The sequence below is a fragment of the Coloeus monedula genome (genome assembly GCF_965178545.1).
Source record: "Coloeus monedula genome assembly, chromosome: 2".
In the NCBI taxonomy this organism is placed as follows: Eukaryota; Metazoa; Chordata; class Aves; order Passeriformes; family Corvidae; genus Coloeus; species Coloeus monedula.
In genome coordinates this window covers 116,671,122-116,697,964 of record NC_138782.1, presented here as the reverse complement: position 1 = coordinate 116,697,964, position 26,843 = coordinate 116,671,122, and the positions used below count along the sequence as shown (strand labels likewise).

The following is a 26,843-nucleotide window of genomic DNA, read 5'->3' as shown; positions in this document are numbered from 1 at the left end:
TGGTGAAACTCCTGCAGGTTGGGAGCTTTAAGGACCATTTGCAGCTGCACAGGTCATGTACCCCTTGTGCTCCTGTTAATCTAAGAATCCTGTTCCTTGTAGGACAGGAGCAGTTCAAGAGTAGCTGAAGTGACTCTTGGAAGGGATCCCTGGTTTACAGAGGCTTAAAAAGGCAAAACGCTGGTTGTAAAATCCTCTTCAGCAGAAGATGCCAGGTTTGAAGTGTGTGTCTCATGCAGTTTGCATCTGTTTTCATTTCTTTATTTGCTTCTCTTTTTTTACCAGATGTTGACTGTGTCTGGTACAGGCTATTTCAGTATCTCCTGGAATAACATGCTGAGAATGATCCCCACAAATGCTACAGCTCACCAGGTAGGTGCTGTTAAACACAGACACAGGGTCCTCTGCTGGGATGGAATTGGTGGAGCTTTGGTGCTTGACAGAAGTTAAGATTTGGCCCAGAAGCTGAGATAAAGTTAATGTGATAAAGGGGTAAATTATTTTCATGTGTTTTTTTTTTTAACTGAGAATGTCTTACAGTGTGATTCTTTTTTGTTTTGTGAACACTGACTCCCAGGTGTATTCTAAGTGTATCACAACACCCAGATACCTTGGGCTTGCATTGATCCAGATCTTTGGACTTCTCTAATGCCAGATGTGTGCTGTATGGCTCTGGCTTCTCCAACAGCCCATAGTCTCTTGATGTGGCTGTTTTTTAATCTTAGTGTGACCCTGAGTGATGGCTCCACGACAGTCATTAGACTGAGGATGTCCCACACCCCTGAAAGCTGTCAGACATGAAAGTTTACACTCAGTTGAGATAAATTTTGTTATATTATTATTTAAAATTTTTATTCTTGTAATATTTGGCTACCTGCTTGTTCAGAGCTGCTGTGCCACCAATCCCTGGCTGGTGAAAAAATGAAGTGATGATGTGTGTGTTGAAGTCTCTGCTGAAATGATTGTAACTGGCTGCTTTTCACTTTCTTAATTTCTTTTAAAGGTGCAAACAGCAATAGAAGAACTCCTTTCAGTAAGATGTCAAATGGAGCCAAATTCTGCTAAAATCCTTTTTCGCCATGGTTTTGAGAAAGAAGGTAGGGAACTTCTGTGGCAAATAAGCAGTACTTTTTGTGAGAATTGATCTGCTTTTATGACATAAATGTTCTTTAAACTTTTAGTGGTAGTAAATTTACACTTTTAATGGGTATAAGGATGCATTTATATTTATCATTTATTCATTGTGTGTATGCATGAAAAACAACATGATCAGTATAGTAATCATCATGATAGAATATCCAGGGTTGGAAGGGACCCACAAGGATCATCAAATCCAACTCCTGGCCCTGTACAGGACAACCCCAGGAATCTGTGCCTGAGAGTGTTGTACAAACACTTCTTGAACTCTGCCAGGAGAATACTTAGAGTAGGACTGTTTGACAATTTTTGGATACCCACTTTCTGTATCTTCATGAATTTTGACTGAGCTGGTGTCTTCTGAATCACTTTGAAACCTCTCATTTCCTTGTCTTGTTTTTCATATGTCAGATATGAAGAACATCATCACCACAGGACACATTGTCAGTGGAACTGAGCCGTTCTGTGGGAGGTTCAGCATCCACAGACCAAGCCAGCTGGTGAAAAGTTCCCCACCAGCACTACCAAGATATGACCTTACTGAATACACACATGTGAGTGGCTGCTCTTAACGAATCGCTGTTCTCAGCGAGCAGCTCGCACCGGGCACTGAATGCTCGGAGTCTAATTGACAACATAAAGTCTTCTGGTCTGCTTAGAATCGCCCCAAATCTACAAAGGATCATGTCTTAGCACAGAGCAGAGCATCTTTTATTGGGTGTGAGAGTGGTTTTGCATCTCTGAGATGTAAATACTGTTTAACACACCTGGCTGTTGACTGTTCCTGGGGATACAACCCTTGCTGTGGGAAAGGAAAAAATGGGATGGTGTTGGGGAAAGGTGGAAGACGCAGGGACGACCACTTCTTGACAAAAGGAAAAAAACCTTTTGTTATTTTGGTGGTCCATTATTGGTCACTTTCCTGCTCATCTCCTACTTTTGATAGGAATGAACCCAAAAGCTCAGGGAAGCCCCAGGGGTCAGTTTGGTGGCACTCCTGGTGCCACAAACCGTCTTCTACAGCTGTTATTCCCTCTCCAGCTCTCTTGGAGCCCCTTTAGGAACTGGAAGAGGCTTTAAGGTCTCCGTGGAGTTCTGTTTTCTCCAGGCCAAACAACCCAGTGTTAAACCAGAATTCACACAGGGTATCTTCCTTCATCTCCCATGTACATTATATATAAATTACCTGTGTTTTGATTGGTGAAAATCTTCTCCCCATTTTTGCAGGCGTGTTTTGCACATAAAGGCCATATGAGCAACATCTTTCATCTCTCAGTGTCTTACACCAATGTCTCTTCATGTCCAGTGAAGAGGAACCTCACCTGCCTGTGGCACTTCAATGAAACCAACTCTAAAAGGTATCCAGGAAATTTTAGTTATCAGAGTTTATATTTTGCATAGTAAGAAGGTGCAGTGGGAAAACTGAGGGAAGTTCTTATTTATATAGGAACAATTTCTCAGTTGGAGTAATCTGACAAAAGCTCTGTCCCTGCAGAGGCATTCCTGGAATGTGTTTTCGTACTTTTTTGAGGATTTAATGAGTAAATTTCCATGTTTCTTGCTACATGCAGTATCTCATCTCAGTGATACACAGGCATACTTGAAGATTTTTGAGGACATCAATTTCCAAGTTTCTTTCCCAGTAGATTTTCTGCAGTAAGAGAGAGAATTGATTGGTTTTTCCTCCACCCTTTGGAAGCTTTGAAAATTGGTGTAACCTTTGATTTTCTTTATTCACTTCAAATTCCGAGGGTAGAAAACATAAAGCTTAGGGCAGGCAGACTTAAAAAAAAAAAATCAGGAGTGTCTGAAGAACTTGGAGAGAGCTGAGGGGTTGAATTCTGGCTTGACCCCCATTGAGGTCACTGATGCCACTGTGGGATTTTGCCAAAAATAAAGCAGATGTAGCCATTCCCATATCCCACTCTTGTGATTCAGGGGTGGAAACATAAGCAGAGATCTAAATCCTTATTTCTCACTGTGGAAAACCCAACAAGGACATGGTGAGTGATCACAAACCACTGAGCATGTGGCTTGGCTTGTGTTAGAGTAGAAATAACAACAGCAGCTGGTATTACCTGGAATCTTCACAATCACCTCAAATTCAATTGTTGTCCCAACCTTGGTGTCTTCCAGCTGGACATTCACCTGCACTGACCTCTGGAAGAAGTGTGTGACCCTCTCTGTGCTTCTCCAGGACCTCCCAGCCAATTCCCCAGTATTTGTGCATCAGATAAACTTGCAGAGCCCTGTGCTGCAAAAAGAAACACCTGGATCATTTTATCTTGATGAACTCATCATTGCTGACAGAGCTGTGATTGGTAAAGGCATCTCTTTTGGTTTTTTCTTCCCCAGGATATTCCATTAAATCTATAGCAATAAAGCTGGATAAAACTTTTTCAAAGGGAAATTTCGCAACAGGCACAAAAATAATTTTCTTTTCTTGAACTTTTTTTTTTTTTGGTGACAGCAGTCAAGAAGGAATTACCAAAATATCAATATTCTTGGTTTATTTGAAAATAAATAATGGAACAGACTGTGGTGAAATCACCACAGTGAACCTGGAGAGGTTCAAAAATGTGTAGATGTGGCACTTGGGGACATGGGTTAGTGGTGGACTGGGCAATGCTGGGGAATGGTCCACACAGTGGACTTAGAGGCTTTTTCCAACCTTAATGATTCTATGAAATATAACTGAAAACCAAAAATCCCCAAGCAGGTGTTTCCAGCTATGAAATGGCAAAAACCTGGGCACAGTCAGCTCTGCTCTCCTTGCTCTGGTGAATATTTGTGGTTTTTCTTTCAGTTTCTCAGAGAGACCCCAAACCTCCCTGGCCAGGAGGGAGGATAATTGAAGCAGTGTCTGTGCTGGGGTCTCCTCCCACCTACAACGTGTCCTGGAGGGTGTCTGGCTGTGGTGCCAGTGTGCCCCTTCTCTCTCCAAGGTAGGGACAGCGAGTAGCTCATCTCAATACTCTGTAACACCTCTTGCAGTTCCCCCAGCGTGTCTGGAGCTGGTTTTCAGCTGCGTTCAGTTGCTGAAAACAAGAGCTGCTTGATAAGTTTGAGATAACTTGGGGTGTCAGATGTCCGTGGGTCACCAAGGTGTGATGTAGGACTGGAAGGAAATCTAAGCTCTTCTGGAACAGTGGATGAAGATCATCCAGAGGTGTTTCCATAACATCTTTAATGACACCAATTCCCACATTAGGCACTGGAAATCCACCTTAGGTGTCCTTGTTTGCTGAGATGAGGTTTCTGTTCCTCCCAACAATGACAGAGGAATCAGAGCCATAGTCTCTAACTAGATCAGAGGCTGTAACATTAAAAGTTTGCACTGGCAGAAAATAAGTCCTGTAAGGGTTGGATTGTATCCAGCTGAGTCAAATGTAGTATCCTGACACAAACCACCAACAGGAAAGGACAGGGATGAGAATACAGGGGGATGTTTGTGGTGGTTGAGATGTGTCACCAGAGGTGTAACTAGCAGGAAGAAGAAAAATCTTTACTCCTGTGTGGAGCCTGAAGACTGACATTGCAATGCTGCAAATAGCACTGATGAACAAATTTTTCAAATGTATTTAGAAAAAAATGGGAAAAAAATGCCATGAGCATCATTATGGAGCTGAAGAAAATGCCCAGGAAAGGAAGGTTTAAGAAGCTCCACCTGTTTAGCTAATGAAAAGAGGATTAAGAGGTGGATTGATCACAGTACCTCCCACCAATATAAAAAAGGGTGCTTGGCATGGGTGGACTTTTCCATCTCACAGAGGAAGATACCAGAGAAAAGCAGGAATCAGCACAAGCTTTAAAAATGAGTGGGCTGAGCACTGTCTTTGGAAATCCTCAAAACAAACCTGGCTCTTTCTCATCACTGAGCACGGACTGTGATTTAATTCAACACAACTCCTACTCCTGTCGGAACAGGAAAATTGTCTAAAATCTTGTACCAGCTGTACAAAGAGCTCAGTGATTCTTTTGGTTTTACTGTCTGGCAGTTTGCTCTCCAGAAGCCACTTGTTATCCAGACGCTTAACACACGGTGGCATCGTTGTACTACAGAGAGACTCCTTTCCCCTTGAAACACGAGAATTTTAGTGGCAAAGGAGAAAAGCATTTTAACTTTTAGAAAGTGGACTTCGGGTGAACATGAATTACTCCAGTTCAGACGTGGTATGTGGGGGCATGGTTTAATGGTGGATCTGGTAATGCTGGGTTTGATCTTAGGGGTGCATTCCTACCTTAATGATTGTACAATATGGAATCTCCCTGTTACTCAGGGGAGTTGAAATTTTCATGGACTCGAGGCGATTACAGGGGGAAATAGGAAATATTTTTTGCTTTGATGTTGCAGATGCTGTCCAGGCTGCACTGAGCTGGTCCTTTAGAAACACCAGTACTGGGGTAGCACTCCCTGGTGCTTGATGGTGTTTAAATTATTTCTTCCATCATTAATTTTAAAAGGTCATTTTCCATCATTTTCTGCTGTTGCATTGCCTGCCTAATGCAGTTGGAAGTTGGGAATATCCAGTTTTGTTTGAGGCCTGGGTGCATTTCCTTTAAATCCTTCATGAGTGTTGCTCCTAAAGGTGCCCCTCAGCTGCTGGTTGACACAGGAGTGTCAGGAGTGGGGGTCTCCACTGCTGATGTCTTCCTGTGACCCCCTCTCTGTCTCACAGAGGTGCAGTGCTTGGGGAGGGCTCCGAGGAGCATGGATACCTCTATGTCTCCACAGAGGATGTGAGAGTCAGCCTCACCATCCAGAGGCTGCAGAAGTCATCCCCAGCTCTTGGAGGGACCTTCCACATCCACTTGGCCAACACAGTGATACCAGGTAAGGGAAGATGCAAGTCAGGGCCTGGGTTTCCTGAGCAGGAAGCCAAGGGAAGAATTAATAGGCAGAGAAGTTTTGGCTGCCCCATCCCTGGGTGTGCTTCAGGCCAGGTTGGTTGTTTTTAAATAGTGAGATGATCTTCAGATTAGACATAAGGAAGAATTTTCATCATGATGAGGGTGGGAAAACAGTGGCACAGGTTGTCCAAAGAGGTGGTAGATGCCCCATCTCTGGAAACATTTGAGGTCAGATTGGATGGGGCTTTGAGCAACCCGGTCTAGGGTTCATTGCTTGGATTAGATGACCTTTAAAGGTCCTTTCCAACCCCAATCATTCTACAGTTCTAGTCTATAATTCTGTGATCTTTTGGTGTTTAGGGTCCAATAAATTTCACTGTTTTGGCAGCTGCAGAGGTTTGAACCACGGACAGGCTTGCACTTATAATGAAACCCCTTCGTTTCCTAGGAGCAGGCAGATGTGCTCTCCTGGGGAGGGAGATATCCACTGCTGCCTAATGTCTTTTGCAGATGTTTCAGTGCATATTTCCGCCCACCAGCTCCGCAGGCTTTTGCAGGACAATGTGGATAACTTTACAGCTCCCTTCTTCAACACCAGTGACTTCACTGTGACCAGAGACTCCAGCTCGTGCTATGAAAGTGTCTGGACACTGACTTGGAAAAAAACTGCTGGGGACTTGCCCAATGTTATCAGTGTACAGTAATTTCTTTTGCTAATCCCCACTTTAATCCCCATTCAGCGTCTTTGGCCTTTGCTGATTCACTCTCTTAATCATTGTTTTTATGAAGATATCATGGAAATTTAGGCAACCTTCCTATTTGGACTAGCAGCTTAAGAAAACTGCAGATTAAAACATTAAAAAAAAAAAAAACCTCTTGCAGGAGAAGAAATTAGATTGAATCTTCACTTCAAAACCAGGAGATTTAAATGTAATTTCTGCATAATAAAGGGGCTGCTATACTGAAATGAAATCTTCATTAATTATATCTACAATAATGTTTCAGTACAGTAACTGAAGCTCATCACAGATTTGTGGCATCACTTATTTGCCAAGAAGGTATTTTTCTGAGAACTGTTTTGTCTGGTTCCATATCTGGCTCTCATAAGCCTCAGGAAAAGGTTCACTTTACACTCTCCCATCCCAAGATTTGTCATGCTAGTTTTACTTCAAGCAGATGGATCTTTTTGAGTAAGGACTCAGGCTGGGCTTCTTCCTCCCTCAAAAGGGAACACTATTTCTTTGGATATTCAGCTCCTAAAAGTGTGACATTATTTTCAACAAATCAGTGAGTTCCAATGCTCAAGATGTTGGCCTGGAGGGTGAAAAAAGTTTGAGCTGCATCTTCAGCTCTTGCACAGGCCCTTGTTTCACCTAAAGTCATGTCTTTGAGAAGCTCTTTCCGTGCCTAATTCCAAATTATATTATTGAGTACTAAAAGTTTATTTGTAAATCTGTCTCCTGAATATCTTTTTCTCAGTTTGCCATCTCCCTGCCTGCAAGGTGAGGGTGGGAACAGGGAGGTATTGTGAAACCTTGAGTAATGAAGATTTAGACCCAGAGATGTGATTCATGGAAGAAGGGTGAGAAGAAGTTTCCAGGAGTTATTTGCATGTAAAGATTCTGTTTTAATTTAAAATCACAGGACAGAAAAAGATGAGAAACTTAAATTCCTTGATCTTTGCCAGATCTCTGACGAAAATCTCACTGGCCTGAAGCCAACTGTTTCTACTCGTGTCGTTTATGATGGGGGTGTGTTTATTGGACCAATATTTGGGGACATGCTAGCCACCCCCCATAACCAAACACAGGTGAGTTGAGCTCTCACACTCCCCACTGATTCAGCAGGGTTGTGTAGCTCCAGGGGTCTCACAGGTATTGGGGTACCTTGTTCTGCCACTAAATCCTTTCAGGAATCTGATGTTCTGTGCCATAAATTTCTCACATTCTGCTGCCTGGTATGTGGAGCAGGATTTGCCTCCAAGAGTTGTTGCAGGTACTGAGAATGGTGATCATGGGTGATGGAGGACAATTCATTTTTTTTGAGGCAGTCACCAAGGGGTGACACAACCTCTGAACTCCCACCCTTGATGGGTCCTGTGGTGCTGGCCACCAAACTGGGAATGACACAATTCACCTGCAACACTGATGGGCAAAATAAATGAGTTGGTGGCTGGGATACTCATCTGTGAGTTAGGCAAGTCCTGAGCCTCCATGGGTCTCAATTCTCCAAGTAGGAAAAGAGAGAAAGGAGGGCTTCCTGGCTGGAGGAGGAATCATTCTGGTCTGCTGGATGGACAAATGTGTTTCCAGCTCTGCTCTCAGATGTTGCAGAATGGTTGCTGCTGCTGGCTTTGTTTCCAGCAGACTCACAGGCACTGTGGCCATAACAGGGTGATGATGTTGGATTGTACTTCAAGCCCAGCTGTGCAACATCTGGGGCCAAGTCATCCTGCTTTTTTCATGAGCCTGGTTCCCAGCCATGAGAATTGCTTTTCTTCCAGTGACTCAGCCACCTATGACATCTTTTCCATCTGTGCTGCACAAACCCGCAAACAGCCCCAGTGAAACAAGACCACCACCAGCAAACAGATTTTCTGGTAGTTTTTGAAGCTTTATTCTGGCTTGCTGCTAGCACAAGTATAAAATTGTCTCTCTAATTATTGTGTCTCTATTCAAGCAGAGTGCTTTGCAACTTCTGTGCTCCTTGCACTTCTTTGGGACAGTTGCTTTTCTTTTTGCAGGCATTGGTGTACTCTCCTGGCACACCCTTAATATCTGGAGAGAGATAAAGAGGGGCTTTCTTATTCCCTATCCTTTGCCAGTTGACTCTTCTAAAATATCAAGATCTCAGGAGGGATATTTCTTGATCTCTTTTAGACAATCAAGGTCACAGCCCAGTTTTTTCCTTCAGCATGAACAAGGGGCAAAAAATAAAATTGAGGGCTGCATGCTGAGAAGACACATTGTGGGTTTCATTTTAATCAGTCTTCCAGGGTGTTTTAAACATAATAAACTTGTTCCCAAGGCAAAGTGGGAAGAACTGGGGAAAGGTGAGAACGGTCTTCTGTGGATGACTAGAAGAACAGGATTTTGAAGAGGTGTGGGTCCCAGGATGGTGGGAGATGCAGCATCCAAAGCTGTGCTCTGCTGTGCCTTGAATGACCCCAAGAAATTTGCTATTTAAATTTGCAATTAAATATTCAGTGAGGCTGCAGCAGGGTGAGCAGCTCTCCGTCTGTGCCCTGTTCTGACACTGCATGCTCTCAGTAGCTCAGGGTGGCTACCAGCATCTATCAGGAAGCTGTGGCTCTAGAAAACACCTCTGTTCCCTTACTAACTTTAAGGTAACCCTCTCCTCTGTCTCCAGGTGGTGGTCATGGTGAATGATGTCCTTGCAAACTGTTCTGGCTCATGCTTTTTCCAGTTCAGCCATGAACTGACACCCATAGTCAGAGATGTGGAGTATTCATCAGGTAACGGGGTCTGCTGTCTGAACAAAATGGCAAAAATTCTGTGAAAAAGATCTTCCAGGTGCTGATGATTTCATGTGTATGGGTATCCTTTTAGAAATTTTTGATTTTATGGAAGCTGCACTTTTATGGGTCACTTAGGATCAGCTCCAGTTCCAGACATGCTGAGTGTACAAGCGTGTCCTGAGAAGGGCAGCGGAGCTGGGAAGGGTCTGGAGCACAAGTCTGCTGAATAGCAGCTGGGGGAGCTCAGCTGGAGAAGAGGAGGCTCGGGGGGGACCTTCTTGCTCTCCACAAGTCCCTGACAGGAGGGTGTAGCCACGTGGGGCTTGGTCTCTTCTCCCAGGGAACAAGAAATAGGATGATAGGAAATGGCCTTAATGTGCATCAGGAGAGGTTTAGAACAGATGTTAGGAAAAATTTCCTCACTGAGTGGGTTGTCAGTCTCCGGAACAGGCTGCCCAGGGCACTGTGGAGTCACCATCCCTGGAAGGGTTCAGAAGGCTCGTGGATGTGGTATTTGGGGACATGGTTTAGGGGTGAGCACAGAGGTGATCTCAGAGGTTTTTTCCAACCTTATCTACTCTGTGATTCTATGGGAGAGGCATAAAGGGGAGAGAAACAATGGCAGGTTTGGTGCCCAAAGCAAAAGGCATCTCTTGGCTCAAGCTATTTTTAATAAAAATTTAAGGAAACATCTAACAGCTGGACAAGGACAGGCAGGAATTGCTGTTACGTGGGACAACGAGAAATCACCAGTGGTGTAGTTTTTAGGATATCCTGATGAAGCTGGTAAAAACTTTTAACTGTTGGCTGAAATTAAATTCTGGGCATTGATATGCCAAAATTCATGAGGCACCTTGATGATTATATTCCTTCAGGTGAAGGGTCCCAGGCCACAGTGGTTATCAGAGGAGCTGGCTTTGGCGAGGAGAAGCCGGCCCTGCAGGTGGAGGTGAACAACAGGAGCTGCCTCATCACAACTCTGAATCAAACAGAAGTGGTTTGCCAGGTGCCGAGGTTGCCGGTCGGGATCTACCTGGTGACACTGCTGGTGACACCTCACGGCTTCGCTCTCAATGGCACCACAGGACAAGGGATCTTCCTGGCAGTGGAGCCAGTCCTGGGAGCTGTTGAACCTCCTTCGACTTCAGAGATTGGTAGGTGTGGGCCCTCCAAGGGAGCTGCTTCCTGCTTCTTCCTTGTCATGGCGTGTTCTGGTTCTTCCGTACTCTCACTACCAAAATTTTCACCTGAAGAAGACATTTTATGTCTGGACACATTGTGTGTGACCCAAAACACAGTCAAAAATTTCTTAAAGACTGACAGACTTCCCTTGGCTCTCTGTGCAGGCAACCAGTTTCCCAAGTAGTTTTGTTTGGGAATTGTATTTCAAGTGCACATATATTCATTTCAGCAAATCATTAGTGTTTCATACTCATCCTCCCATACCCATTTCACATGTAGATTTGCAGTATTTGAATTAATCTGGCCTAATTAGAGTGGGTATTAGGGAAAATTTGTTCAGTGGAATGGTTGCCAATCACTGGAACAGGTTGCACAGGGCATTGGTGGAATCACCATCCCTAGAGGGATTTGAAAGATGTGTAGATGTGGCACCTGGGGACGTGGATTAGTGGTGGGCCTGGCAGTGATGGGTTACTGGCTGGACTTAATGATCTTGGAGGGTTTTTTCAAACTAAATGATCCATGATTCTATAACTGTGAAATGGCTGAACTCTGGTTAATCCCAGTCCCACTGAAGTAAATTCATATTCTGAGGAATAAAATGGAAGACTTGCCTGTGTTTAGGCACAAGGCTAAGAAACTTAGAGAAGGTAAAGCTAAACTGAATCTCCTTCCATTCCCATTATGCCTCCTCTCCTTGAAACAGCAGAGGAAATAAAGAGTGATAAATTCCATACCTGAAGACAAGAGCTGGAAAGAATTCTTTTTTTTGGTTGGGTTTTTTATTTTCAAGAGGGGTGAATCTTGTCAACCCAATGAGAAATGTGGCAAACACTCTTGATACACCTGGACTGTGCAGTGAGAAACAGTCTCAGATTATCCCTTGTTTTCAAGCAGCAAGGAATGCACCAGAAACAGCATGGCCTGGGTCTACTCTGACAAAAGCAAAGGTCACCCAGTTATTTTTCTGGGAATCTCCTCCTTTCATTTTTGAGATCATGGTAATGAACACCACTGAGAGCAGTACTGGCCTTGCTGCAGCTCAGACATGTGGCTTGGAGATCTGATTGTGCCATGCTTGGCCACCTTGGATCAGCCAGAGAAAAGGAATGATGGCCTGTAAACCTCTCCATGGATGATGAGCATGGGATGGACTTGGAATAACACAGGGTTCCTAAGCTAGAAGTTATGGCTGCCTTATTCTTCGGGTTTGGATTTGTTTGTGGTTTTCTTTTTGTTTGTTTGTTTGTTTGTTTTTTGGGGGGAGGGGGGTTGTTTATATTTTTTTTCTGGTGTTGATTTTTTTGGGTTGTTTTCTTTTTTTTTTTGGTGCATGGGAAGAAAATTATTTTAACTCTTTTACTACCATTTTTTTCCCTAATGACTAGATCATATAGTACACTAAGGTTAAGAATCACTTTTAATTAATGGACAACCCAAATGAATCTAAAAAACTCTAAAAACAATCCATCAATGGCAAGTTTTAATGCTTGGGCCTTGATTCTTCTTTCCTTTGCTGGCAAATCCACTCCTACCAATTACAGTGATCTGTCACTCATTAAAAAGAAAGCAAACATAATGCTATCTTACGTTACATGTGCCTGGAACGCTTATAATTGGAAAGAATTACAGCTTCCATCTGTGTTTTTAATTTCTCCCATTTCAAATACCTCTCTTCAATCTCATCGTAAAGTGCACACAGGCAGTATTTCACTGCATATAGATATAATGTAGATATCAAAACTTAAGAGCATCAGTCTTTACACAACACTCGTGGATTCTGAACTCTAAATCTGAAGCTCCTTATCTGACAGCTCTCTCATTAGACAAGCGGATTCAGTTTTCATTTCTTGCTCTTTCTGACTCTGCAAATTTAATGTTAGAGGATGGGAAGGCAAGAAGCACCTTGTACTTTGCTGCTTCAGCTCCCTCTTGTCAAAATATCCCTGGTCTCAGTGGTGCCATGCTGGGGAATCCCCATGACCTAACTCTAGAAGCATGGAATGCCTTTCTAAAGATACTCCCATGTTCCAGTGAAGAGCAGGACCTTGCTGTTAATGTATCTGATTGCTCTTGTTGGCTTGGATTTACTGCCAGCCAGAGGAAATCAAGATGAAACTTCTGTAATTCTCTGGTGGTTTAAAGAATTAGCAGGAAAAGGTAATTTTAGGAAAGTGTACAAGGGATTTTGCCATGAATATATGATTACCTTAACACAGAAGGTTGCTTGCATCACATGTGAAAAGAGGGATAAAAGCTCAGTAGGTTTACAATATAGCCATGCTAATAAATACAAATAATTCTCCTGCATTAATTACTGCATTAATTAATACACTGCATTAATTAGTACCTGTCTGAGCAGTCTGTTCAGCCATAATCCTAAAACTCTGCAGGGCTGAGAACTAGAGAAAAAGCTCTAAGTTTCAAGTAACGTTTCCTTTTTTTTTTTAAAGTTTCTCTGAATTGCATCAAAGCACAAACTCCAGCTTAGAATTGCCATTAATGCCCACTCCTGTTGTCTTTCCAGTCTCTCTTTGAAATACCCCTGAGTCTTCTAGTTGCTTGGAAAAGCAAAGGGGCACCTTGGCTCTTTACCTTGGGATTGGATGCTGAAGAAAGATCAAGCACAAGTCTGGCTTGTGTTGGGCATGATCCTGCATGGTGTTGAAGAGGCTCAGTCTGGCACGAAGGAGAGCTGAGCTTGCTCAGTGCCCCATGGAATGAATCCCTCAGTGACTTCCCTCACAACTCCCCGTCTCGAGCCCTGCCAAGCCCCCTTTCTATCCCAAACTTCCTAGACACATGCTACAGGCTTTTCTGACAGCAGGGAGCTTGGCAGCTCTTTGAACTGTGAGAGCACCTGCTGCGTTAAGCTCATTTTCCATTCTTAGGGCTTCTTCCTTCCTTCCTTGTTTCATTCTCGGGCTGGGGATCTGTCTAAGGGGGAAATCACAGGCCAGGGCTTGCTGGTTTAAATAAGTATGTCATTAAAAAATAAACCGAGAAACAAACCCAGTTGTCCTGTATCGTGGAGGAGAATTCAAATAATAGGCAAGAAGGATCTCTGGTGCAAGACAGGAAACCAGGCACAGCAAGGTGGAACAGATCATCATCAGATCAGCTGACAGACTCTACTGCCTTTTTAGTCATCTATAAACAAAGAATCCTTTGCATATTAAAATATCCTACATATTGAATATCATGGAATAATTGTTTTTTTTAGGAGGACTGAGAGTGACTCTCAGGGGGACCAATCTGGAAGGGGTAAATTCAGTGTTGTTTGGATCCCAGCCTTGCCCAATTTTGGAGGAGGACAGAAATGCAACAAGAATTGAATGTAAAGTTCCTTCTCGGGTAAGAAACCACATTTTTTTGGGGAGCAGTCAGAAGCCAATGTGCCTTCCTATGTTTTCCTGGAAGGGCAAAGGGTAGCCCATCAGCCAGGTCTTGGCTGTGGGACAATTTACTGTGGACTCTACAGATTAGACCAGCTTAATTAAAAATAGTTTAATAGCTGATTTATGAAAACCAGTGAAAAAAGCAAGCTCCTTAATTTAGTAAGGATATTACAAATTAAAAGCTGCATAGTCTGGGATTTTATTTACTAGCTTAATTTACAAGTATGGATATAGCAAATCAAAACCTGCATAGTCTGGGATTGTTTTAAGGTTTCTAAATCTCCATAGCTGCTCTTTCAAAGTCAACATAAATGTAGACATTTAAGTAGTGTCTGCTGTATATGAAAGTTTCATCAGTGCCATGTGCCTGACTTAATATAGGAGATGTAGGAATACCGGAAATAACTTTTTTTTTTAATTGGTTCATTCTTAACCCTGACATTTTCTTTCTTCCTAGGGGACAGAAGATTATGCTGTCCACATAACACTGATTTCTGGGTACCAGTCAACAACAGTAACCAACTTGTTCCAATATGATCCTTCCTTAAACCCTGCAGTTGTATCCCTGAGCAGGAACAGAAGTGGCATAGCAGGTGAAAAGGCTGCAGATGTGTATTGGACATCTTCTGGAGAAGGGTTGTTATTGCTGATAATGGTGGGGCAGAGGGAATTTAGGTCTATAAAGTGTGATCTGACACTTATTTTGTCCTCTTTTAAATTTTAGTTCCTATATTTCCTGCTAGTCCTGGTCAGTCCTGGTTGTTTTTTTATTGGCTTTTCTCTTGCATACATGAGGTAATGAGTTGCTTGCCCTAGGCTGGTATGGATGATGTCCACAGCATGTCAGGTTCAGTATAGTCATGCTTTTGTGTCATGTTTGTCTAACTCTGCTCTGAAATTATCCCAACCATTCATTCAGTGATGGGATACACGGTTTAAGCTACATATCAGGAAAAGGTTTTTTCCCCAGAGGGTGGTTGGGCACTGAACAGGCTCCCCAGGGAATGGACAGAGCCCCAAGGCTGCCAGAGCTCAAGAAGTGTTTGGATAACACTCTCAGACACATGGTGGGACTCTAGGGACTGTCCTGTGCAGGGTCAGGAGTTGAACTTTGATGATCCTGGTGGGTCCCTTCCAACTCAGGGTATTCCATTACTGTATTTCTTAGTAATAGATTCACCCATGAGAAGAGAAATGAGCTCTGGAGAGTGTCCTTCTCCAGGATCCAAGTGTTGACCATAAAGAGCATCATGTGCATTTTGTGTTGCTGAAAGCAGGGGATGGGCAACATTTCTTTTACTAGTTCCCATTTCCAAGCCAAACTGCTCCTTCCATTGTGACCTTGCAGTGTGTTACGTTAGAATATGAGCATAGACCTCACAGAATCTGTGGGGACAAAATCCTAATTAGATGTCATGGAGTGTTTGGCATTCCTGTCTTTTGAAAGTTTCTATTTGAGGTTGTTTGTTTGTTTTCTTTCACATTTCCCTCATTTTTGCCCCCAGGATTTTGGTTGGGTGTAGGGAATAGAAAGCATAAATGGTGAATGATGTTCACTTTTAAACAAGTTTTTTAGAAAGAAGGTTTAGTACATTTCTGTGTGGCAAACAGACACCAATTTCTTGGTATCTGAGAGAGAGAGGAAGGAAGATGGGAGGAAGGCAGAAATATTCCTGTTTTCTTACCTATCCTACTCCCATTCCTCCAAGAATGTAATAATCTGACTTTTTTCTCTATTTTTGCAACCTTTCCAGCAAACGCCTTAAAGCTCCCCCAAGTTTGGTTGGACTTGGTAGGGATGTGCAGGGTTAGGTGACTGCCAGTGCCAAAATTCTCTGTGCACTCCCAGCATTTCTATTCCTTTCCCCAAATGCCCTTGTCATTTTCTATTAATCCAGAATGCATAAATAAGAGAAAACGTCCTTTATCATCTGAATATTATTCAGATACCACAGCGCCAAGGGGAGGTTTTTGTAGCCGCGGGCAGCCCAGGTGCAAGGAATTCCTTAATGTTACAGTGTCTCATGAGCTGTGCTGGGGCTGAGTTCAATCTCCTACCCAGAACCTCCACGGCTTCGTCTTTTAATATAATTTTCCCTCTATATAATAAAAAGAATAAATAAATTACACTGATGCCTTCCAGGCATCTGGGATTAAGCTGACAATTGACCAAGAGTCCAAAGAGTTCACGTTATTAACATATTCAACTTCTGAGGCTTTCAAACTTTATTTGAGTCTTTGTGAATGCAGAATTGAAAAGTACCAGCTCCAAGACCTGCTTAGAGGAGCAGGTAGTTGAGGGGAGCTTGGTACAGACTCTCCTGCTCCTTGGGAGCTTCTTCCTCTCTCCTTCATCTCTTCAAGGGAGAAAGGAGGATGAGATTCACCTCCTAAACATATCCCCGTGCTCGTTGTTTAGATGCTTTGCATGTTCACTGAAGAGAAGTAGTTGGTTCTGTGGTGGGATTTGCCACAGCTCTTTTGTGTGTCTTACAGTAGAATGAATGACATAAAGTCTCTTTTCTCTTCACTGGCCGCAGATAGAGCTATCAGTGAAAATGCCTTTATTTGAACTGATGGATACCACCTTAATTTTTTTAAGCTGTTTCAGAAGAAATTTCGGATATGGAAGTCCCTTGGCTTTGTCCTTTCCTGTTACTGCCCTGTGCACAAATAAAGGAAAGATGATCCTGTATCATCTGAACACAACAGCTTAAATGGGAGAGAACCATGATCACCGAAAATAAAACGCTGGAGCTGGGCTGGTTGTGTCTGGAATGGAATTAATTTACTTCACAGTGATTTGTGTGGGGCTGTGTTTTAGGTTTGTGCTGAAAATGCTGTGGATAACACAGGGATGTTTTGTTATTGCTGAGCAGGGCTTACACAGAGTCGAGGCCTTTTCTGCTGCTCACCCCACCAGTGAATGGGCTGGGAGTGCACAAGGATTTGGGAGGGGACACAGCCAGGACAGGTGACCCCAACTGACCCAAGGGATATTCCAGACCAGTTTATAAAGCTGGGGGAGGAAGGAGGCAGAGGGAATCATTCTGAGCAATGGCATTTTTTTTTCCCAAGTCACCATTCCGTGTGATGGAGCCCTGCTGGGATGGCTGAACACCTGCCTACCCATGGGAAGCAGAGAACGAAGTCCTTGTTTTGCTTTGCACACATACTTTTTGCTTTACCCATTAAACTGTTTTTATCTCCACCCACGAGTTTTCTCCCTTTTATTCTTTTGATTTTCTCCCCCATCCCACTGCAGGGGAGGGAGTGAGTAGCTCTGTGGGGCTGAGATGTCATCTGGGGTTAAACCATGACAAGCATGTCTGACTTAAAGTACCCAAGGAAATTTTTGTTTTACTGTGGAAGGCTTCTGTTAAAGTTCCATGGCTCCTTAATGCTGAAAAGCAGGCTCTAGATTATTTATCAGCAATTCAGAAAAACCCAGAACCCCTCAGCTCCAGAGCTTTAAAGAAACTGGATTTGGGTTTTATTGAGTTCAGCTATTTATAGGACACACACTTATGGTAATAAGGAATTGAATTCTATCCTGAGTGTGGCTGAGAGTGGCTATTGGTGGCCATAACCAAGTTCACTGTGCTGATGTCTCAAGACAACCCTGATAGCTGGTGACCTTATGCAGGAGAGATTGAGTAGGATACAGAGCCACAGCAACCTTCAACATTTTGGGTTTGGGCTGATGGACAAGACTGGGCCTATTCTGGCATAATGGGACTCTGCTCTTCCTCAGGCAATAGTCACATCTGCTAAAATAACCATTGCAAGAAACACTGAAAGAGTTCCACTCCTTTCTCTGCAGGAGGTGAGGAGCTTCACATTGGAATATCTCAGTTTGCCAGCTACCAGGGCTCAGATGTCAAGGTCCAAATTGGGGACTCGTGGCCACAGATCCAGGCGCAGACAGACCGTGGTGTTAATGTGACTCTTCCAGCCCTGCCTGCAGGGTGGTACAATGTCTCTGTCCTCATCAGTGGCATTGCTGTCGCTTCAAACAGGTGTGTATTTTCCTTTCCATCCTATTTGGTGTTTTAGGGTTAATCTGAAAAGGAAGGTTTGAGTTTTTCACAAATTCCGTACCTAACGGTGAATTCTGCAGTGTAGTATGAAATTATGAATAATTATCAAGGCATTTATTGATCTGTGGAACCCAAGTCAGCAAACTGCTAATGCTAGTCAATTAACTCCCCTTGGATCAGTAGGAGGCAGGAGAGAAACATTTTATGAAAAAACAGTTGATTTGATGAAAAATGCATATTCAGGCAATCAAAGGTATTCACAGATTCAGGTCAAATGCAGATAAATCCTGCTGTAGGAAAACAGCAGAAGAAAAGAAACACTGTTCATCAGAAAAACAAAAGCTGGTTTGAACAATACAAAAATGCTTTGTTTGGAGAATTTTTAAATGATGCTATTTCCATCTCCTAAGGTGACACTTCAAGTTCATGCCTAGATAAATGTAATATAAATGAATTAAAATGTGGGGGAAAGCTGACCTGAAATTGGGATATAGGAATGCATTCACAAGCAACACAGTTTTGTTCCTCAGCCATGGCAGCTGCCAGGAGTGATCCTGAAATGACGATATTGGGGAGAAATTAGGTGTTTTTATTGCTCACAAACCAACTTAAGCTGCTTGTAGTGTTAATGAACTTCAGAAGGAGGGAAATTGTGGTTGGTGGGATGGCACAGAGGGATTCATCCCACCTGGTACTGGAGTCTGTTAGCAGCACCATCCTTCATCTCCAGGGATAGCTTGGAAGGAGATGGGTCATCCCAGGAGAGGACTCTGCTCTCTGGTGGGCTGGATTGCAGGACTGGGAAGGTCCCTTCTCTAAGATGTCTTTTTAGGGAAGGAGATGTTTTTGAAAGGAGAGTGATGAAAAAAATAGATGTAGATGGGACAGAAACAGAGCTGCACCTTTATCTGGGTGGGCTTCAGGAGCTTGTGTCTGGGTTTCCACTTGTCCCAGTTACTCCATTCTGTGGCGGGAGGGTGTGAGGAGAGGAAGCAGCTGTGATGCCTTTTTGATGCTCTTTTATTGGGCATAGCTACAGTGGGATCTGCTTGCTAAAAAATCCGTATCCTTGCTTCCTTTGACAGGCAATTCTCTTGCACTAAATTTGGCCCACAAGTTGCCAATTGATAAGAGAGTGTTTGTGATAGATGTAGCTCAAATGTGTCCCTGCCCATGGCAGGCCGGTTGGAATGAGATGACCTTTAATGTCCCTTCCAACCCAAATCATTCTGTGATTCTAAACCACATGGAAAAATTTGGAGTGTTGGGTGGTCTTGTCACTGTGACATCAAACAAAGGGAATGTGCCAGGTGGGTGCTTGGCTTTCCAGGAGTTGTAAGAATGAAAAGCACTGCAGTAGGAAGGAAAAATAAAAGAATACCCCTAACTGCCCCAAATCCTTTCTGTGTTGCTTATGTTTTGCAGGGTTGAGCCGTTAATCCAGTACCTCTCTGAGATGTTCAGCGTCGAGCCGTGTTGTGGCTCCGTTCTGGGTAAAGAGCATTGGTACATCTGCAGCCACTTATAGAGGTCAAGGGGATCAAGGGCACAGTTTTCCTGCAGGAATGGAAAGTGCATCCCATTTCAGATCAGTTTAAATGAGGGTGTTTTGAATCTGTGACCCTTTATTATGCAGACATCAACTGGCAGACAGCAGCGGTCTGGAAATGTGGGATTGTAGTGAGCATCCTTCCATCTGATTGGCTGGCTCAGGTCTCCCTGTGTTTTGAATTTGATTTCCCCAAGTGTTTGCTCATGTATTCTTGAACGTTCCTATCGGGAAAACAAAGCATGCCCACACCTGGCTCATCTGTGCTGTTTCTTTCAGTCATTTTGCCCCCATCTTTCAAGGTTTTCCATGTGAAAGTTAGGTGGAAAGCAGAGTACAATTGTGGTTTGAAGCAAACAATAATTTCAAGTGATCCCAAAAGGGATGTTCATTGTTATGTTGAAAAGACAAAATAAAAAAGCCCTTTTTCAATGTTAATTTTAATCAAAAGGGAAATATTTATTAATCCCGTTCTAAGCTTTTAGACACTGGAAATAATTTAAGTGTGTTTCTGAGCAGAACATCACTGAATTAAAAAGAAAAGTTTTACTTTAAATCTTAAAAAACAGATTTGGAGTGGTTAATTTATTTTGTCATTTGGCTGGTGGTGGGGGAGAGTTGAATCCCTGTAGTGAATTTTACATGAGCCCTTAGATATGCTTTTATAGAAGACAGGGAAATTCTTGTGCTACAACCTCAGGTCCTCCACAGATTGCTCTTCCAGGCTCACAACACAGTTAAAGACACAAAAATTCAGCATCTTTGTAGTATGTGATTAGTTCAATAGTTTGTGAAGTGCTCAAGCCTTGAAAGATGAGAGAGTAGCTTGGAGAGCAAATCCTATCAGTTTTGAAGATTAAGCCATACAACAAAAAATAATAAAACTTTTACCCTTCTTTTTATATTTCAGAGTAAATTGAAAATTAAATAAGAACTGATTAATTCTTTGGTTGTGGATTTATGAATGGCTTAAGCGAAATTAAAATCTCTGCAGCAAAAAGCACCAGTCCCTCTCCCTTAACCTCTAGTCTTTTGTTGTCTCTAACACGTGTGTGTGCATCTGGGTTAAGGATTTGGGATCACTTTAAAAGAACTCCATCATAAACTAACTTATTTTTCAGCCAGATCATGGGAAAAGGAAGGCAATGACCTTAATGGATAAAGAGGTTGAAGCAAGGCGGGACCCTGGGACTACCAGTACCGTAAACAAAAGGAAGATGGACAGAGGTTTTGGGTGGGCTCTTCCCTGTGAGGGTGGGGAGGCCCTGGCACAGGCTGCCCAGAGAAGCTGTGGCTGCCCCATCCCTAGAAGTGTCCAAAACCAGGCTGGATGGGGCTTGGAGCAACCTCATTTAGTGAACCCGTGGCAGGGGTTGGAAGGAGATGGTTCTTAGAAGTCCCTTCCAACCCAAACCATTCTGTAATTTCACAAAATATGACACCCTGCCTCTGAGTTTGCAAATAGTCACTATCAAATTCTGCTTCTCTGTAGGCAGCAGGATCAAACTACTTCCCCACCCACCTGTATGGACAGTCCCGTTCAGTGAAGGGTTCAGCCTCTGTTTACTCTCAGGGGTGCTTTCACAGTAGCTTTCTCATTTCTGTGGTGACTTTCCACTGTCATTTACTCCACAAATGTCCCTGGATACTCGTTACCTTAATGTCTTGTCCACGTAGGATTATCCTGATATATGGCTGCTATTATCTAGCTGTCTTGTCCAAAAAAAGGACTTTATTTTTTCTTTCCTTCATCCTATAATGCTTATCAGCTGTATCATAAACGGTTTGGGTTGGAAGGGACCTTAAAGATCATGGTTTGAGATGGTTCAGAGATAGTAATGAATTCCTTTCCTGCATATAATACCCTTCAAGCCTTATTTTGTTTTGCACCTAGGTGGAACACTGCTCACAATCTCTGGCGTGGGCTTTGGCCAAAATCCTGCCTTGGTTTCTGTTTCAATGGACAATCAAACCTGTACAGTTACTCACCTGGCAGAAGAGACAGTTTGGTGCCTGACCCCGCCAGCTGCTGGTTTGTCAAATGAAGATTCACGGGACATCTCTGTCAGAGTAAATGTAGCCATCAGCAGTGGATCACTTCATCATGCTCTCTTTGCAAATAGGACCACCACCTTTAACTACCAAAGAGCTTTGACTCCCCTCGTTACTGCTGTTGAAACAGAGGTTATAGATGGCAGCCTGCTCTTGAGCTTCCAGGGGATAAACATCACTGGATCTGCGGCTAAACTTGGACACAGTGAATGTCAACTTGAGTTTCAACGTGGCAACCAGTCTGAAATGTCTTATCAGTGCTCTTTGCCACTGAACAGCCTGGAACCTGGGACTTTCCCTATTCAGGTCATCCAGAGGCAGCTGGGATATGCTCAAGTGACAGCAAGGCAGCAGGCCCTCACAATAACTCCACAGATAACCTCCATATTCCCATCACAAGGATCAATCTGTGGTGGGATGTACCTCACTATATCTGGTTTTGCTTTGACATCCAGGAAGAATTTGGTACAGGTCAGCCTGGAGAGTAATTACTCCTGTGAGATCCAGAAGTCTGATAATGACTCTATCAGTTGTCTTGTCCTTCCAGGGGCCCACCCTTTGCACTATGAGTGGTTGGCTGAGGCATCTCAGGCTCTCAATGTCACAGTGGTTGTCAATGGGGTCTGCAGTGTGTGCCTTGGGGACTGTACACTCCACCTTCATGAGCACTGGACACCCCTGGTACATCTGGTGACCTGGAAGACCAATGGGACATTCACTTACATGACAATCAAAGGACAGAGGCTGGCCTGGCAGGGTGACAGCCCCGTGGTACATGTGGATAACAGCACTGTCTGCAAGGTGACTTTCTGGAACGAGACCATCATCAAGTGCCAGACAGCCTGCCTGGCCCCAGGGGAGCACAACATTTCCATATCCAGCAGGAAAAGTGGCCGTGCTTGTTTCAGAGGGACATCCCACATTCTCACCATCCTGCCTTGGGTGTACCAGTTTTACCCACGGAATTTCAGCACCAGTGGGGGAGGCCTGCTCAGCTTAGCAGGGTTGGCTCTGAAAGGAAAGAGGACGACTTCAGTCCTCATAGACCATCGCCCTTGCCTCGTTCACAACATCACCTGTGTGTTTATCCAGTGCATGGTGCCTCCGGGGAATGGCACGAGGGCTCTCAGTCTGAAAGTAGATGGACACTCCTATTACCTTGGAACAATAAGTTACAGTGAGGAATTTACCCCAGCTTTCCTTTCACTTGTTGCCACTGGCCTCCTTTTAACTGTGACAGTGTCGCGAGTCATGGAGACTGACAATATCCAAGTATTTGTGGGAGATTTTCCTTGTAGAAACATCACCATCACTCGCTCCATGTTGCAGTGCTCAGCTCCCCTGCTCCCTGTGGGAGAATACCCTGTGCTGGGCTTGGATATTCCCAGAGGATGGGCTTCCTCCAACCTGATGTTCACTTCTCGTCTGACAGTGACAGCTGCCCATCACAACTGGGGTAAGTCATGGAGGGTTGCTGCAGTTCCTCCACAGGGTTTTGTGTGAGGCATTGCAGTGACAGGTTTTTTTTTGTCATGAAAGCAAAAATTATGAATTGAAAAAAATACATTTGTTGGCAGCCGGCTGTCAGGCTCTGTCTTAAATCCTATTTCCTGTCCTTTTCCAAGGTGGCTTGAATGGAGGACCAGTTTACTTGCATGGAACTGGGTTTTCCCCAGGGAAGACTTTGGTCACAATTTGCGGCACCAGCTGTGAACTCTTGGGCAACATGACAGTGACTGAGCTGAGCTGCCTTGCCCCACGCCCACGAGGTCAGTTAAAACTCAAGAACTGTCATTGTGTTAAAAATAACCCCTAAAATCTTGACCCAAAAGGGGGAATCCTGGTGTATCTCATCCCAAGGGAACAGAGAGCAGCATTGGAGACAGGAGAGGAATTAACACAGCATTGATAAAGGTTGGACTTGATGATGTTGGAGGTCTTTTCCAACCGTAAGGATTCCATGATTCTATGACTTCTGGTTTTTGAACTCAGTCTGAAGACAGATGGTGTCAGGGTGTGTTTTTGTGTCAGTGGCCATGGATGTTGGACGAGATCCACGGTGTGCCTGTAGCCACACTTGCACAACATCAACATTTCCTCACAGCAGTTATTCCTTGGCAGAGCTGCCCCACATAAAATACATATATGGGCTGCAGGGTTGGGTTCCCAAGCACCTCTTAGACATCATGACCGTCTTAATGAATTAAACTCCCTTAAATGCTTTTTCTTCTGAGGAAACGGTCTCAGGTTGCACCAGGGAAGTTTCAGTTCATATACTAGAAAAATTTTTTCACATAAAGTGTTTTCAAGCACTGGAAAACAGTGCCCAAGGAAGTGGTGAAGTCATCATCCTTGGAAGAGCTAAACAATTGTGTGGATGTAACATTTGAGGAATGGCTTAGTGGTGAACATGGCACTGGTGAGATGATGGTTGGACATGGTGATCTTAAAGGTCTTTTCCAACTTCAACAATTCTTTGATTCTGTGGCCTCACACATTTTGTGTTTTGGCTGCATGGTGGGATGGCCTCAGTGGGGTAAAGATGTGGAAGGAAAAGGCTGAATGACTGGAAGGGTGAACGAATGATGTACCAGGGCCAGTTCATACCTTTGGGAAGCTGGAGATGAGGATTTGACTTCCTTGAGAGGAGATGGGATCATCCATCATGACCAGAGCACCTTCCTTAACTGGTAAGAGGCAGCATGGAATGATGATTTCCACATCTCTCAAAGAGGGAAATAACCCTGCCTGAATTTTGGAGTTAACTCTTCAAAATGAGCATTTCCTGGAACAAGATATGTTTCCTCTTTTTCCTACTGAAAGCTCAGAATTAGTCTTCTCAGATCTGAAAAGGCAGGATTTAAGACTTTTAAATCTCATTTGAGCCATGTCCCATTCCTGAAATTCTAAACATGGAGTATTCACCTTGGTGCTTGACTCCTCAGTGGAGTCCCCATCCCTGGAGGTGTCCAAGGAAAGACTGGATGTGGAACTCACTGCTCTGGTCTAGGTGACATGATAAGGATTGGTCAAAGGTTGGACTCTGCAGTCGTGGAGATCTTTTCCAACCTAGATGATGCCGTGATTCAGGGATTCCAACACTCAGAAGTTTAACATTTCAGTCCCTTCATAGCTCTGAAGTCAGAGAACATCTGGAGGTCTGCAGAAATATTTGCTGTTCTGAGGCTGTCCAGACATCCGATATCCATGTGACCAGAGATCCATTACCTCTTATCTTTTGTGGACTTGAAAGAAAGGTGGCAAGTGAGAGTGTCCATCAGGGTAAATTTCCATGGGTTTGTTCAAAGATGTGTGGAATATCCATCCTCCAAAATAGAAGTTGAATAAATTATTTGCCAAGAAACCACTCTAATGTGAAATCTAATATTCTTTTGAACAAGGACTGGGATAAGAGGCATCCAGGTGTTCTCTTTAGCCTCACTTATTCCCAAATTCTGAATTTACTCCTGCCATTTTGAACAGTTTCTTTCATAGAATCCCAGAAAGAGTTTGGTTGGAAGGAACCTTAAAGGCCTTCTGGTTCCAATCCCCCTGCCAAGACGAATACTAAGAAAAATGGAAGAGAAAAAAATAAAGGGCTTTTAAACCCAACCACAAGCACTCAAAAAAAGACACCAAGAGGACATAAAGAGCTCAGTTTTCTTTGTTTTAAACAAGGCCCAGGCACAGTCCACAATACTGCTTGTTGTTTTAAATAGAAAAAGACATGGTGCTGGAGTGCTGGAAAAAAATAAAACACAAAATGGGGCACCCTGGTAACTGCAGGGAGAATAGCATACTAAAATTTAATCACATTGATTCAAGCTGTGTCCAGAACTCACTGAGTGGTTGGTGGCAGAGGGAGCCTGGGGAAAACAATTTTACAGGCAGGACCACGATGCTTGTTCCTGTCACTAGATGTCAGCAAGTGAATGCTGATCGCTGGTTGCGTGTCTGGAGAGGAAATTCAAAGGAAGCGTTGCCTCACCCTCTCTCTCCTGCCCTGGGTTTTGCAGCCTTGCCAGTTTCACCAGTCCAGTTGCAAAATATTTGTTAATTAAATATTTACAAGCAAATATCTTTTTTTTCCCCCCCTTGCCTTAAAAAGACAAAAATCCTTTTCAGGCTGGTCAAATCTGTGTTTGTCAGGGTATTTGTGCTCCCTGAGACTGTTGTATTTCAGCCTGTGCACGTCTACATCTGGCATGGGTGAATCTGTATATAGAGTAAGATGCCTTCCAGATACTCTTCCACTTAATGCTTAATATTTAAGGACTTTTTTTTTTTTTTTTTTAATATTTAAGGATTTAACCCTGCCCCTCACCATGTTTAGGGCATGAATGGATGGTTTAAGTGCAGTTAGTCCAGTCTCACTTCATGGTTTACATCGTGCTGTTTGCCTGGGGAATTTTGCCACTTGGCGCTCGCACATCCAGTGTTCAGACCCTTCTTGCACTGCCTCGTCCACATGGGAGAGGTGGTAAAGAAACTCTAGGGATGTAGGACTGTGAAGGAATGGAAAGGGGAGGTCTGTGGTGCCCCAGGGCCCCTCAGTGTTGTGTCTAAGTTGGATGCTTGTCTGACCTTTCCCAGCTCTGCTCTCAGAACTGGCTGATGTGAAGAGTTTAAGCTGCATTTCTTCTGTTACTGAGGGCTGTGAAGCAGAACTCCCTCTCCTCTGGCACTGGGGGATGTCAGGTGGCAGTGGCTGCCCTGGGATCTCAATGCTGGGTCATGTTGTGTCTGGCTTGCTTGAGATTAGAGATGTCCACGTGGGAATCCCCAACCGGTCTGTGTAACTCTCTCATGTGATCCAATCCATAGGGCAAGGCTCTGCAGGTAGGAAATGTGACATCTTTCCCTTTGAGCAAGAAGTTTTCTAAGAGATTAGGAACTGCCAGGCTCAGCAGGATCCACCCATAAGCCTTCCTCACAGGGATTTCCTTAGGAATGGGTGTTGAGCCGGGTCGCAGTGAGGTTTTGGTTTGATCACTGGCAGGAGCATGTTACTGAGACCTGCTCACTCCAGAGCACAAGGAATGGGAATGCAGGAGTAGACTCTTTCATGGAAACTGTTGTCTTTTGCAAGATGCAGAAAAATCAATTCAGAACAGAGCTAAAATTTGATTTTCAGCCTTAAAGCTTAAAAAAATTAA

At 43.7% G+C, this 26,843-nt stretch overlaps 1 protein-coding gene across 1 annotated transcript in view; it reads left to right on the top strand.

Annotated features, from left to right (window-relative positions):
- PKHD1 (PKHD1 ciliary IPT domain containing fibrocystin/polyductin) overlaps window positions 1-26,843 on the top strand; it is a gene marked incomplete at its 3' end in the record, with an annotated part of 237,744 nt that overhangs the window by 17,128 nt on the left and 193,773 nt on the right. Inside the window, exons 16-32 of the mRNA XM_082276787.1 lie at window positions 286-372; window positions 1,004-1,097; window positions 1,549-1,691; window positions 2,365-2,495; window positions 3,274-3,458; window positions 3,944-4,082; window positions 5,817-5,971; window positions 6,499-6,683; window positions 7,676-7,798; window positions 9,358-9,463; window positions 10,342-10,620; window positions 13,872-14,002; window positions 14,504-14,639; window positions 17,870-18,065; window positions 19,512-19,579; window positions 21,530-23,143; window positions 23,313-23,456. Of these exons, the coding sequence (XP_082132913.1) occupies window positions 286-372; window positions 1,004-1,097; window positions 1,549-1,691; window positions 2,365-2,495; window positions 3,274-3,458; window positions 3,944-4,082; window positions 5,817-5,971; window positions 6,499-6,683; window positions 7,676-7,798; window positions 9,358-9,463; window positions 10,342-10,620; window positions 13,872-14,002; window positions 14,504-14,639; window positions 17,870-18,065; window positions 19,512-19,579; window positions 21,530-23,143; window positions 23,313-23,456 (3,916 nt within the window). The remainder of the gene's footprint in view (window positions 1-285; window positions 373-1,003; window positions 1,098-1,548; window positions 1,692-2,364; window positions 2,496-3,273; window positions 3,459-3,943; window positions 4,083-5,816; window positions 5,972-6,498; window positions 6,684-7,675; window positions 7,799-9,357; window positions 9,464-10,341; window positions 10,621-13,871; window positions 14,003-14,503; window positions 14,640-17,869; window positions 18,066-19,511; window positions 19,580-21,529; window positions 23,144-23,312; window positions 23,457-26,843) is intronic.